Source organism: Oryctolagus cuniculus, chromosome 1 (assembly GCF_051225735.1).
Source record: "Oryctolagus cuniculus isolate XC-2025 breed Fujian yellow rabbit chromosome 1, ASM5122573v1, whole genome shotgun sequence".
NCBI lineage: Eukaryota > Metazoa > Chordata > Mammalia > Lagomorpha > Leporidae > Oryctolagus > Oryctolagus cuniculus.
The window spans coordinates 35,789,081-35,804,293 of NC_142867.1; the positions used below are offsets into that span (position 1 = coordinate 35,789,081).

General features: G+C 38.8%; 1 protein-coding gene across 2 annotated transcripts; it reads right to left on the reverse strand.

Moving 5' to 3' along the window:
- Positions 1-1,118: 1,118 nt before the first annotated feature.
- ARL14EP (ARF like GTPase 14 effector protein) lies at positions 1,119-15,162 on the reverse strand. Of its 2 annotated transcripts, XM_008269247.5 has the most exons (5): positions 15,073-15,162; positions 6,900-7,383; positions 5,350-5,477; positions 3,410-3,634; positions 1,119-2,310 (listed from the first exon to the last, which is right to left on the reverse strand). In XM_008269247.5, exons 2-5 carry the CDS (start codon positions 7,323-7,325, stop codon positions 2,271-2,273), a joined length of 819 nt encoding a protein of 272 aa, XP_008267469.2. In that variant the 5' UTR covers positions 7,326-7,383; positions 15,073-15,162; the 3' UTR covers positions 1,119-2,270. The 2 variants fall into 2 exon arrangements, with proteins under 2 accessions (XP_008267469.2, XP_089166248.1); XM_089310122.1 differs by lacking the exon at positions 1,119-2,310 and having other exon boundaries at positions 3,270-3,634; positions 5,402-5,477.
- Between the last annotated feature and the right edge of the window lie 51 nt (positions 15,163-15,213).

Consider the following 15,213-nt stretch of genomic DNA (forward strand, 5'->3'; position numbering starts at 1 on the left):
AGCAGCAGCAGCAGCATGGAGCAGTTTATGTTCATGAAGATACCAGCAGATGTCAGTAAAAACTAAGAGGTCACATGAATTCTGCACAAGGATGTTAGCTACTTCCAGCAGGGTAGCCATAACGGAAGTGGAAAATCTCTACCAAAGTTCAGTCCAGATAAGTCACCTTTTTTCTACACTGTGACTCAATTTTGGATGTGAGGGGTGTAAAAGACCACAGTGAGACTTTTCTGGGTACCAGCAGCTCCTTTAAGAACGGAAATGCTGATTAAAAAAAAAAAGAGAGGAAAAAATAAAAAATCTACAACACTACATACCAAATCAGACAGTCACTTTAAAAAAATCAAATGGTTTACAGAATATTTCATATTATGCAAGCAGTCCAATGCACACTCAGGGGTTCTGAATGTTATTTTTGGGCATATGGCTGCAGGTATTTTTCTGAGGATACATGTGAAAGCTTTCATCAGTCTCACAGTTGTCTTTGCCTTCCAAAAGGTTAAGAACCAAGCTGAAACTTATATTCTTTTACTAGCAAATCACCATATATGTATATATGTAGGTATGTATATTTCAAAATTCATTTGCTAACTTACTTACTTGAATTTACGTCATGAAAGCAGTTTTAGAAGACTGTCAGGTTGTAGAACAGCTTCTGCCGGCACCGTGGCTCACTAGGCTAATCCCTCGCCTTGCGGCGCCGGCACACCGGGTTCTAGTCCTGGTCGGGGCACCGGATTCTGTACCGGTTGCCCCTCTTCCAAGCCAGCTCTCTGCTGTGGTCAGGGAGTGCAGTGCAGGATGGCCCAAGTACTTGGGCCCTGCACCTGTATGGGAGACCAGGAGAAGCACCTGGTTCCTGGCTTCGGATCAGTGAGGTGTGCTGGCTGCAGCGTGCTGGCCGCGGCGGCCATTACAGGGTGAACCAATGGCAAAGGAAGACCTTTCTCTCTGTCTCTCTCACTGTCCACTCTGCCTGTCCAAAAAAAAAAAAAAAAAAGAACAGCTTCTTACACAGGAGACACAATATTTTAAAAGCAGAAGAATACAATATATGATATCCCAAGGTACACAGCTATTTTCTTACATGTATTTCTAAAAACAAAGAGAAAATTCAATCACATGGGATGACACTTTATTCAAATACACATATACATTTTTACTTTGTGTAACACTTGTAAGGTCAGCAACTTTTCTACTAGGATCTGCACATAGAAGTCAACTGTTTATATAAGGTTTTTTTTACTTTTCAGATGAATAGAATTTTGAAGTAATTTAGCCACCTTAATAATATGCAAAATATAATAAGGATCTAGATGTTTCACTGTATAATTACCATCATTTTATATTAAGAAACAGTAAGTGGAATTGTGATGTAATTTTTCCAAAACATGGTTTTTACTGGTATTGTAGCCTTTTCTAAATCAGATGTACCTTTCTCTGTAAGTTTTGTATTATCGTAAGTCTGGTTCCCTAAATGGGCATGATGAACAAACACTATCAAAATTGTTCAGGAAATTTTCCCTTGAAAAACTTATTACTGTCTTAAAATAACAGAGGTAATGTCCTACCAAGGAATGCTGGAATACAGCAATTTGAATTAAAGCCATTTCTCCCAACAAAGATGATTCCATGGGCAGGTGTTTGGCCTAGCAGTTAAGCTGCCAGCTGGACCGCCTGTATCTCATGTTAGGGTGCCTTGGTTTGAGTTCCAGTTTCCTGTTAGTGTGCATTCCAGGAGGCAGCAGGTGATGGCTCAAGTGACTGGGTCTCTGCCACCCACATGGAAGACCTGGACTGAGGACCTGGCTCCTGGTTCATCCCAGCCCAGCCAGTGTTGCTCTACCTTCTTTTCATTATCATTCCCTTAAGGAGCATTTTTAGACCTTTTAAACCTAGGCAACCACTTCATACAATTTTAACACTACAGATTAATGTATTATCTGTTTATGCATCGTATGTAAACTTGTGCTTTATACATAAACAGAATATGATGCTTTTTTTGTCCCTAAGAACATACTTTCACAGAGAATGCATTGTACAAAGATTTATAATATTGAAGATTTATTTTTCTTTGAAGAATAAAAAAAAGCAATATATCTTATGACTTAGATATGTAGATTATTTCCAAATAGTTATACTCAATTAGTCAGTTGAATCAAAATCATTTCCCCTGAAGTAGGCATTGTCCCCAGCTGCACGCAGTCCTCATTTTGCAATGGTACTGAGGGACCATAAAAATGGCCATGCAAAGTAATCTGAATAATCAATCAGTGGGGAAAATTAAAACTGCTCCAAGCCGTTAAAAATCTGTCAAAACATTAAAAACTCTGTCAGTTATAAATATACAAGAAAATGAAAAAAGGCTTAAATGTTGACAGCGTATTTTATTTTATTGTAAAAAATTAATCAAGTAGTTCAATGGTATTTGCCCTTTTTTCCTGTCAAATAACTCTGTATGATACTGAGTATCATTTGTATACTATAGCAAGTCATCATACTCCTTTTATGTTTGAATCAGGTTCCACCATTTCATTGTACTTTCAATACTGCATACTTCTGCAGTCACATTATATATTCTTTCGTGAAGCTTTCCTGAGACATAGTCACCCTTTTCATCACAACCAGGTTCCTCATTTATGTTTGTAAGCCTGCCCTCACTGAGTTCCTCTGGTACATAACTAGAACCTAAAACGGCAGTAATAACACTCCCAAAACTGTGATATTATGTACTATTCCATTTATGTTAAATTCAAATTTCACTTCCAGTGTTACCATTTTTTTTTCATTTATTGGATGCATTTCCATCTTTATTGGACAATTCTTCTGATTATCTACTTGTATAAAATTTCACTTCAGTGACAATGTAACTACATGCTTTGCTGTGAGTAAACTGAATAACAGACACACAGGAGCCAATCACTCACAGAATCTGAAAGAAGAAACATGACTGGTTCCTGATCATTAAGTATACCTGCTATTTACATAATACTCTGTGGCCTGAGGAACTGGCAGGGAAGCGCTGCTTCATACAATTACTCATAGCTAATATCCTGTGATATATGAAATTGAATCATGCTGTTAGAAGACTTGGTGTTTTTTAACTAAATCATGTCACTGAAATTTGTGCCCTATGGGAACTATGCAAATTGAGGACTGCCTATGTTACTTTACATTGACCTAGGCAGGCTTAAAACAGACTGCTGAGAAACTGCTCATCTAAATTTATATCAAATAATGAATGTTGAAGAAACACTCAAAACGCAACATCAGTGCATACTGAATACATTTTCAGGTAGTTAAATCTTTGTCATTTGGCAATCAAGCTTCAAATTTATCTTAGAAAGACAGAACTTTAGAAACAGAATGAGAACCTTTAAAGACCTCTTAGTTTGACACTACAAATTACCCAGCATGTTTGTTATGAATTATCTCTCCCCCTTCGATTTCAATTTGCTCATATAGCCACTTGCGGTCACAGCGGCATTCAGCTCCACATTTGGTAGATCCACAGGCAGAACAAGCATAGAAACATCCCAAGCAGTCTTCATCAAGGCAGTCGCAGAGATCCATCCCACTGAAAATCAGGAGACCCTGGCTATCATAAACCTTACTCTTCGCTGGGATCACCTGCCTGGAAATAAAACACAATGAATTACACCTCACAAATACTGTTCTTGAATATTTAACTGAAAATTAGGTAATAAAAAAATTTAAGGTGATAAGAATTTTGCATGGGGCCAGCACTGTGGCGAAGGGGGTAAAGCTGCCACCTGCAGTGCTGGCATCCCTTATGGCTGCCAGTTTGGGTCCTGGCTGCTCCACTTCCAATCCAGCTCTTTGCTATGGCTTAGAAAAGCAGTAGAAGATGGCTCAAGTTCTTGGGCCCCTGTACCCACGTGGGAGACCCAGAAGAAGCTCTTAGCTCCTGGCTACGGATTGGCGCAGCTCCAGCCATTGAGACCAACTGGGGAGTGAATCATTGGATAGAAGACTCTCTCTCTACACCTCTGCCTCTCTGTAACTCTGCCTTTCAAATAAATAAATAAATCTTAAAAAAAAAAAAAAAGAATTTTGCATTAGCGATGAGATCCTATCAAAGTGGTACATAAGTTACCAGGCTTACTCTACAATCAGTAACAAATGAGCTTCTTATGAAGACACAGAACTCTATAGTGTTGAGACAAATATAGAAAGCCTAAATACGTCTTGTGAAGTCCATTTAAACATAAACAGCAAAGGAATGTATATGAACTTTGTCCAAAAGGTAAGCATATTTTTGTTAAAATGATTTTCCCTTTACCTTAAAAAAACAAGAGTGGCTAGTTAACAGTGGTTCACTTTATTGGCCACCAATCTTTTCACTGCCCTGTAAAGTTTTATCTTTATTATTAAAAAATTTAATGTTTTTATTTTATATACACACACAGCTCCTATCCACTGGTTCACTCCCTACATGCCAAGAGTTGGGAGCAGGATCAATCCAGGTCTCCCACACTGGTGGCAAGGACCCACCCACTTGAGCCATCACCTGTTCCTCCCAGGGTACACATTAGCAAGTGGCTGGAACTGGGACCAGAGCTGGCACCTGAATTGAGGCACACAAATGGGAAGTGTTCCAAGAGGCATCTTAACCACTAAAGCAAATAACCACACCTGTCATTTTATTTCTATTACAGCATACTATCCTATAGGTATTTATATTGCAATTGCATTTTATTCTTTAATGGACTCTAGTAAATATGACCTAAAAAATATTTAAATCACTCAATGGAAATCTTAACAGATGAAATAAATAGCATTAGTAGAAATGTTGACTACTTTCTGGTCATTATACTGACATTTGTTTGTCAAATAATTGTAGAAATGCTCAACTTAAAATATTCATATTCTAAACCTTTTAGTTCTCTTATTTGTTTTTTGGCTATATCAGAACTATTTCTATATAACATGTAAAAAATAAAAAGTATCTTGTATTTTCATACATTTACATCTCAGCTGCCACTCAAGAGTTGATATATCAATTATATATTATCAGTGGTTTTCAAAAAACTGAATTATTTTAATTCTAAGGCACACAGGTTTTCAATTATTTTAAGTCTCATACCAAAATATTATTTTGTCATTTTGTCACTTCACTGCTACCTTCTTAGAAATAATTTTTTATAAAGTTGAAACAGATGCCTTAATTCCTATGAAGAAAAACCAATGACTTTGGAAATGTTTACTCATTTCACATTATCCAATTTAAAATGTCTACACAGAAAATTGGAAACTAAGAGAAAAGTAGGGGAACAATATTGATGTGAAGGAGCAAATTAACAGATGTCTTATGTCACACTAGCCCACCTATCTGAACCAGCAGTTGCATTTTTTGTAAGCCTTCTTTTTTCTCTTTTACCAGTTTCTGGAGCAAATTCAGTTTGCTTTCCTGGATTTGTAAACTGTAATGACCTCAAAGCTTTAGCAGTTCTTCCCTGAAAAAAAGAGAAAGAAATTACCAACTCAAATCTTGACATCACATGATAAAAACATTAATATTCAATTAATGTTAATCCAGATCATTCCTTAACCTATAAGACAGTCTAGAATGAGCATGCATGTGCACCCAATTTTAGAAGTCAAGTGCAATAAAATTTCCACAATGCTAAGCTATATTCAGAGCTTATTGGTCATTTGCGTAATAACATTTTCATGATATGATTTTAGTCTCTGGTATATTAGGTGCAGACAAGCATGGTGCAAACTGCAATGGCTGTTCCCAGGTTGAGAAAAAGCAGGTAACTGCTGTAACGCAGTGACACATAACTGAGATGCTGAAGGATGATTCTGGGTCCTTCAGGAAGTTTTATTATTATATTTTATATATATGTTTTTTAAGAGCAGAGATTATGGTTCCAAAACTGCAAATAATATTGTCCTCTTTTATAAAAGCTTTGGCAAAACAAAATTTTAGGGATTAAGGACTTAAGTTTGTTATTTTGTGGAAAAATGCTTCATGTGAAAGATTCCACAAGAGCAACAGACAGATGAGGTGAAGGCATCTACAGTGAGAGTATCAAAAGGTCCAGTATGAATTGCAGATAACACTCCGTCCTGGAGATGGTTCTCTGGGAAGCAAACAAAGAAAAACAAACATATAATTTCAAGTTGTAATTACTTTTAACCTGGCTTATTAATATAATGGAAAGGAGAAAAGTGAGAAACCATTCCAGCACAAGAATTATAACTTGTTCTGGTATAGTTAAATAGTTTGTATGTAGGCATGTGAATGAGGAAGGGAGGTATAAAATATTTAATACTTTACATGTAAAAATTTATGCTCTTGGACTATAGGGATCCTAAAATTAGTCTTGACCCTATGAAGACTTCAGAGCTAGAAAAGCAAAAGAACTCAAAAGCATTTTAAAAAACTCAAACAAGAATTGGACAGTGTCAAAGAAAGACTGAAAGAAAAAATGATTATTCAAGTCACTTCTCTGATGCTCCTTTTAAAACAGTGATTTCCAAATTCTTCATAAAAAGAGGAACTCATCCTGCTATAAAGACCCAGGCTGGCTGGCATGTCCCATTTAGTTATTGTAGTGTCAGAAAAGAAACTGTTAGTTAAGCCCCAACTTTGCCAGAATGCTCTAAAAGCCATTTCTAATGTTTCAGCACTACAAGTTGCAGCTTAGTGTCTTGGGCATATTGTCATGGTTTTCACAAGCCTACTTTGTTTATTCTTTATTCTGACACTGGGTATGAAGAAGTATTTGGCCACACTACTTACTTGCAATTATCCAATTCTAAATAAACTGTATGCTAACGAATGATGAGGTAAATATGACTTCCTTGTAGTTAAACAAATGTCACAGTCTAGAAGTCATACGGTAGAAAAAAATGACTACTATACATACATCTGATTCAGGTTTTCTTCTCTGGCGGTCTTCAGAATCAACATCCACGCTTCCATTGATTATCTGAGTACATTTTGGACAAAGTTTCCAACCAGGTACAAGCTGTCTTCCAAATTTTGCACTCAGAAAAGTGGCATCATCTAAGTCAATCACGTGCAGATTTTTTTTGGCTAGTTTTTTATGTATGTTAAATGGGTCACAACATGACTTCTGCAAATCCTCAAATCTATCAATGTAAATTTTTACATGATGGAAACAAATTGTATTGTTCCCAGAAAGTGTCATTCCAGTTCTAAGTTGAAGTAAAAGCATATCATTTGATGACAGTTCTTGCAAAGTCTTGAAACCTGTGTGACGAGTATAATAGGTTTTATGACACTCATTTGTGGTACGGAGCTGGACTCCAACGGAACATGGATCCATCATTCTTGATTTTAGTAAATTTTCCAATTTTCTTTCTTCAGCAGGTTATATGCTGGTCACCCTAGGGAAAAACATTAAAGATAGTTATATTTGTGCAGCATTTTATAAGGGAAACTGAGACAGCTTTTGATAAACTTCAACACCCACTTAAAACGAAGAAAACTGTTAACAGGAATGAAACCAAAAGCCTACAATAAACATTAAAATCATCAAATATGAGAAGAGCATTCCCTGTAAAGCCAGAACTGACCAAGAACACCTGCTCTAGTAGCTTTTACTTAAGATCGTATTAATAAGTGTAAGAACTGAAAAGGAAGAAACATTATGCAAAGATAACATGAATATCTACATGAGAAATACAAGTTCAACAGACAAACTATTAAAATAGGGATGCTGTAAACCAAAACGTTACACAATACCTTACAAAATACACGAATCTTACAAAAAGATATGTAAGATCTTTATGGAGAAAATTATCAAACTAAAAAAAAACCCTTAAATAAAAGAAGCTATATATCATGGAAAACCTGACTATGGTAAATATGTTAATTATCTCGGAATTCATCTATAAATTCAATGCTAATCAAACTCCCATCAGATCTTCCATCCCCAGCTCTCTTGGACTTCAGCAAGTAGGTCTATACTGAAGATTAAAGGTTCAAAGAAATCCTTTGGGAAAACAAATAAAGTAAGATATTGATTTACTATAAAGCCATTATAATTAAAACTGTGGTATAGACAAAGTATGGACAAACAGCTCCATGAATACATGAGGGCCTGGTGCATTATGACACATGGTACTATAAATTAATCAGCAGTTAGCTGGATTTTAACTAGCTAACTATTTGGAAAAAGATGTCTTGCACAGAGGGTGGTGTTGTGGCATAGCAGGTAAAGCCACTGCCTGTGATGCTGGTATTTCATATGGGTGCTGATTTGAGTCTCGGCTGCTCCACTTCTGATCCAGCTCCTTGATAATAGCCTGGGAAAAGCAGCAGAAGATGGCCCAAGTGTTCGGGCCTCTGCCTCCCACATGGGAGACTCCCATGAAGCTCCTGGCTTTGCCTGGCCCAGTGCTGGTCATTGTAGACATCTGGGGAATGAAGCAGTAGGTGGAAGATCTCTGTCTCTCTCCCTTTCCCTATAACTCTTTCAAAATAAATAAATAAATCTTAAAAAAAAAAAGGATGTCTTACACAAAGTTAGTTACACACAGATCAAAGAATTAAATTTGAGAAAAATTTGTAAAAATGTTTATGAGAGCATATGTGTAGGAGATTTTAATATGGGAGTATGGAAAATTTTTTCCAAAAGAAAGTACACATTAAGGCCGGCGCCGCGGCTCACTAGCCTAATCCTCCGCCTAGCGGCGCCGGTACACCAGGTTCTAGTCCTGGTCAGGGCGCCGGATTCTGTCCCGGTTGCCCCTCTTCCAGGCCAGCCCTCTGCTGTGGCCAGGGAGTGCAGTGGAGGATGGCCCAAGTGCTTGGGCCCTGCACCCGCATGGGAGACCAGGAGAAGCACCTGGCTCCTGCCTTTGGATCAGCGCGGTGCGCCGGCCACAGCGCGCCGGCCGCGGCGGCCATTGGAGGGTGAACCAATGGCAAAGGAAGACCTTTCTCTCTGTCTCTCTCTCTCACTGTCCACTCTGCCCGTTAAAAAAAAAAAAAAGAAAAAAAAAAGAAAAAAAAAAAAAGAAAGTACACGTTAAAAGAAAGAATGATGTATTTGGTTATATGTCAACATTATTTATATACTTTTCTGTTATAACTGAGGAAAAAAGAAAACAATTGAAAGGTATTGTTAGGATTATTATCTCAAATATTCGAAAAGTTCCTGACTTCTAAAAGTCAATTAGAAAGTGACACAGAATCCATCAGAAAGCTAAACAAATGCAGGGGGAATTCATAGAGAAAGGAAATAAATCCATATTTGCATGCAAAGTATCTACTTAATGGTTTTCAGGAAAATGTAAATTAAGTAGTATTTCTAAACATTTTGCTGGAAAAAATGTAAAACTCTGGTATCCTAGTGCTGGCCAAGATGTAGATAATTCTTACATGTTCCTTATACACTGGTAGGAAACAAACTGATGTTAACTGCTTTGGAAAGCTTTTGGCATTTTCTTGTAAGGCTGAAACACTGTACACTCTAGAACTTTCTTCAGTTCTTGATGACTGTGCTGGAGAAAAATATTTCCAATATAAGCGCAAGTTACATAGAAGAACTTTCAGCACTTACTGCTTTTAGTAGTGAAATAGAAATAACCTATTGTGAAGAATGAGAAATTATGGATTTCTCATACAGGGGATTCCTAAATAACTGTTAAAATGAATAACATACACAAATTGACTTGGATAAAGCTCAAAAACATGTTAAGTAAAAAAAGTTGCCACGGATTATCATTATCATTATCATGATAGCATCATTAATGCCTAATTTTATACCCACAAAATTATATTGTTTATGAAAAACACAAATACATAACTAAAATAAGTAACAGACCCCATATTTGTTGATACATCTGCAGAGAAATCCTTTTTTTGTTTTTCAAAAGATTTACCGAAAATATGGCTAAGGGGGCCAGCACTGTGGCTCACAGGATTAAGCTGCTGCTTGCAATGCTAGCATCCCATATTGCTGTACTGGTTCAAATCCCACCTGCTCTCCTTCCCATCCAACTTCCTGGTAATGTGCCTGAGAAGGCAGCGGAAGATGGTCTGAATACTTGGACCCCTGGATCGTACACAGCTCCTGGCTTTGGCCTGGACCAGCTCTGGCTGTTGTGGCCATTTGGGGAGTGAACCAACAGATTTAAGTTTAAGATCCCTTGCTGCTCCATCTTTGAGTAAATAAATCTTAAACAAGAAAAAGAATGTTGAGTATCATATACACAGTATCTCACTATTTTCCATAATTCCTATTTGTAATTTTTCATAATGTTATTTTTCCTTTTTTTAAGATTTATTTTATTTATTTGAAAGACAGAGTTACAGAGAGAGGTAGAGACAGAGTGGTCTTCCATCTGATGGTTCACTCCCCAATTGGCTGCAACGGCCCTCCAGAGCTGCGCTGATCCAAAGCCAGGAGCCAGGGTCTCTCACGAGGGTGCAGGGGCCCAAGGACTTGGGCCATCTTCTATTGCTTTCCCAGGCCATAGCAGAGAGCTGGATTGGAAGAGGAGCAGTTAGAACTAGAACCAGCACCCATATGGGATGCTGGCACTTCAGGCCAGGGCTTTAACCTGCTATACCACAGCACTGGCCCCCATAAAATGTTATTTTTCAAATCAGATTTAAAAGCTATGTTCATTTCTTGAGACGCAACAAATACAAGACACTAGGAAAAAAAACTGCTGCTGAAAAAAGTTGTGAACTATTCAATCCAAGCAGTGATAAGGTATTGTAAAATCTAAGACTCTGCAATTTTCCAAGTGTTTTCAAGCTTTGCTCCACATTTTAAAAAACAACAGCTAGTAGAAAAACTCTTAGATAATACATTGAGAAATAGTAATCAATAAATGCATATACAAGAAATGTCCCTGGTCTCTATAACAAAAAAAAAAATGGTAAATAAATGTACATGTTTGTATTTTAAGTCATATGTTATAACCTGTTATAACAGAATATGTTTATTTTCTTTTATTCAGTTTTAACAATCTTTTAAAATTTAAGAAACACAGGTTCCAATCACATCAGATAAAAAGGCTTGTATCACATACTTTTTTTTCATTTTCAAACAAAAACTAGGTAAATATAAACTGACAAGTGGGGGAAAAAAAAAGCCAGAAATAAAATCACAAAACAACCTCAATCCATATGGTAATGTATCTTAGCAAATACTTGTATGGAACACAAATATGGCTCTGACATTTCTTATAGTCAATACAAACAAGGAAGCTGGGCCAACTCTCCCACAGCACAATACAGAAACTGCTAAAGCTTAATGTCGTTTTAAGGCCACAGATTCCTTATATCTCACCAATTTGTAGGCACTAATGTTATCATCTTTTTTATCATAAAGTGTAAACATGGACTGCCCTGACCATACTTGATAGAAAATGTTATCTTGTGAATTAGCTAATTTATTTTAGAAAACATATCTAATAATATATTTTACCCTTTAAAGTAATTTATTTGATGTATAAGTTTTTAGTCACAAAATTCTCTTCCTTGGATTTTGGGAGTCTGTTTTTTTTTATTTTTTTAAGATTTTATTTATTTATTTGAAAGTCACAGAGAGAGAGAGAGGAGAGGCAGAGAGAGAGAGAGAGGTCTTCCCTCCACTGGTTCACTCCCTAACTGCCTGCAACGGTTGGAGCTGTGCTGATCCAAAGCCAGGAGCCAGGAGCCTCTTATTTATTTATTTATTTGACAGGCACAGTGGACAGTGAGAGAGAGAGACAGAGAGAAAGGTCTTCCTTTTGCCATTGGTTCAACCCTCCAATGGCTGCCGTGGCCGGCGCGCTGCGGCCGGCGTATCGCGCTGATCCGAAGCCAGGTGCTTCTCCTGGTCTCCCATGGGGTGCAGGGCCCAAGCACCTGGGCCATCCTCCACTACACTCCTGGGCCATAGCAGAGAGCTGGCCTGGAAGAGGGGCAACCGGTACAGAATCCGGTGCCCCAACCGGGACTAGAACCCAGTGTGCCGGTGCCGCAAGGCGGAGGATTAGCCTGTTGAGCCACGGCGCGGGCCCTGCCAGGAGCTTCTTTCCGGTCTCCCGCGAGGGTGCAGGGGCCCAAGGACTTGGGCCATCTTTTACTGCCCTCTCAGGCCATAGCCGAGAGCTGGATTGGAAGTGAGCAGCCAGGACTGGGCCCTGCGTCCATATGGGATGCCAGCACTGCAGGTGCTGGCTTTACCAGCTATGCTACAACGCCCTCCCTCCCTTTTTTTCTAATCTTAGCTAAGTCACTGCTTACTTCACAAGAATTTATTAGCAGATTCTGAAACTTGTGCTAGTGCAATACATACCTATTTCTAAGTTAATTTAGATGCTCTTGAAAACATAACTGATTAACTTATTTTGGGTCAATTTTCCTAGTAAGTTTTTGCTTGGACATTCTTGAAAAGAATATAAATTTTCTTCCTTCCATAAATTTTCTAATTAATATTAAACCACTATTAACCTGGACTCTTCATTGGAGAATGCAGTTAAATTGTTTCTTCTTCAAGATAGTCATTACCCTATCAGTCTTTCAAAACATCCCTCTTGTAAACAGGAGCTTACAATTATTTTGAGCAGTTGGCACATGCTACAATCAGTTTAATTTTTGGAGAAGCACCTGTAGGAATAACCTGCATGACAATTTTTGTAAATTTGCAAGGCAGTGAGTTAGTATGAAAAAATGCTCCCATTAACTGGTTTACTTCCCAGGTGGCAGCTGGGACTAGGACTGGGCCTGGCCAAAGCCAGGAGCTGGGAACTAAATCCAGGTCTCCCATCACTGCTAACTCCCAGGGCCTACATTAGGAGGAATCTTGAGTAAGGAAGTAGAGGTAGGTATAAAATCCAGGCACTCCAAAATGGGATAGGGGCATCTTGATTGACATGTTAACTGCTAAGACATACATCCACAATGGACAACTACAGATAACAATTACAGATAACAACACAATTGTCTATATTATCCTAAGTTTGGCAGAAGTTCAAAGGACTTCCCTGCCCCAAGGTGCAAGAAGCATTATCAGGAAATTTATACAAAAAAGAATTTACTTTTTAGGTCCACTCACATGCCTAGAAACATTTCATGGAAAAATGCTTTTGTGTACCATTTTTGAAAAAAATTAGGGTTATTGTTTCTTTTTGTATAGGGTCTTAACAATTTAAAAAGCATTTTCCCAGACTATTTCTTATTTAATGAAAATAATTTCATCTACCCCAATTACTGAAATCAGCAGCTTTGGCTATGGTCTCATATTTACACAAAAGTCATGCAAATTTTAACTGTTAAGCTTTTATGATTATCTTCATATATTAATTATCCATGCTACACGTGAGTAGGCACCAACTGAGTGGGAAGATTCAGGGCCAATAAGGGAGGTAAACAGAATTCAAAACCAAAATATAATACATGGTACCATTTAAAATATCTGGTTAAAGTGCCACAGTAAGTGCCGGGTATAGTGCTAAGCACAAACATTATCTCATTAATCTTCACAACAACCTTGACTATGTAGTTACAGGAAAAGAAACTGAAGGTTGCAGCTGTAGTTACTTACAGAGTCCAGCAGTGTCTGATACTCAAAAACATATTTGCAGAATGAACATATTTTCCAAAAAAAAAAAAATCAAAAACAAAAAAAAACCACCAGTATTTTATTTCATACTAAGAATTCCTCTCAATTAGCTCCTCATACTTTAAGTTCAAACTAATGCACTCCCCTCTGATTTTCAAGTATTTTGTCCCAGGTACTTTCCCGTCAATTTTCTGGACAATATAACACACTCTTCAGGCTCCCAAACCCCTCTGAGACCTGAATATCACTGAGTGCAGAAGAGGGATTCCAACACTGAGAGGCTATTTCCAGACCAAGAGGACTGAAGAAGGCTCTACTTATTCTTGATGTGGCCAAGATCTCCAAACAATACTTACACCAAAGAAGCTAAGCGGTTGTGAAACCGAACTGTAATCATTTTGATGAAAAAACTCACTCCTTCCTATGTCTAGACACCTGACTTATCTGTTGTGATGCCCTCATACTCCAGGTCAAACTACACTACTTACAAAGTTATCTGACACTACGCCTTCTATTGCCCTCTCTGCTTGGGAAAGCTCCGGTTTTCTGCGCCAGGCAATGCTACCATATCCTTTAAGGCCCCACCACGGTCTTTACCTATCTGGTGAAGCTTCACCTCTATACAATTACAGGTCCTTCTTTCTGGTTATGCACAACACTTTCACAGTACAGTGAAACATCTTCTCTATTTCCTCTTAGCTTTTGGAAGGCAAGGGCTATATGGTGTTATTTTCAACTTCCAACCAATGTGAGACTTCATGAACTTCCCTTTCCCTAGCACTCATCACGGGCTTATTTATTTATTTATTTTTGTTACTATTAGTCTTTCTTATTATATATTATGCTCTGTGGGACTAAGGAATCCCCTAGGACCTGCCTACAGTTGTGGCCTCTTTGGCACAAAACAGGTACTCTATAGACAACGTCTTCTGAGTGGTTACAAGTTCTGAAACTGCCAACATCTCACACCAAGAAGGCAGAATCCCCCCCAAATCAACGTGACCAGGTCTCCAGGATCCTGTTACTATCGCCACCCCAACTCTGCAGTGGTTATACACATAACGTCCCAAGTTCAGCTACATTAAGATTATTCAGAGCACCAGATGCGTCCACTGGGCACCCGTGTTCGCGAGGCTAGGATGAAAAAATACATCACCTGCCCTTCGCCTCCACCGAACAGCTGTTTGGAACAGCTAGGCCTAGAGGACTGGGACTTAAGAACAAAGCCGGCGAGGTCCAAAATGTTTCTGGAGTTTCGCGACAATCGCCGGGGGCTGAGAGCGGCAGCGGCAGAGACAGGGGTAATTTCTGACCTAAAGGAAGTGGGTGTGAAGACGCGGGTAGGGTCCAGAGCCCGGGAGGTAGCAGGAGGCCTTCGGCGGCAGCTGGAATCCCCCTCACGTGTGGGCCTCTGCTCCCACCTCCCTGAGCCGCCCGGTCTCCCTCCCGACCTAGGAACCCTTCTCGTGCCCCCCACTCCTTCCCAGAGCCGTCCCCAGGCCCCTGGTACCTTAGCTTGAGCTCTCCTCCGCCGGGTTAGGGAAGCACCCGTGTCCCCAGAGTTCACACCCGGCCCGCCTTTGCTGCTTGTTTCCGTGCTACCATTGAGAGGATGGTGGGTGCAGGCTAGAGAGGCTCAGCGCTACCATAA

Excerpts from the sequence above, each read along its gene's own strand:
- ARL14EP (XM_008269247.5), bottom strand. The coding sequence starts at position 7,325 with ATGATGGATCCATGTTCCGTTGGAGTCCAGCTCCGTACCACAAATGAG. Across the intron at positions 3,635-5,349 it reads GCAACTGCTGGTTCAGATAG|GCAGGTGATCCCAGCGAAGA; the intron begins GTGGGCTAGTGT and ends TTTTATTTCCAG. Across the intron at positions 2,311-3,409 it reads ATTCATAACAAACATGCTGG|ATTTTTAACGGCTTGGAGCA; the intron begins GTAATTTGTAGT and ends ATGTTTTGACAG.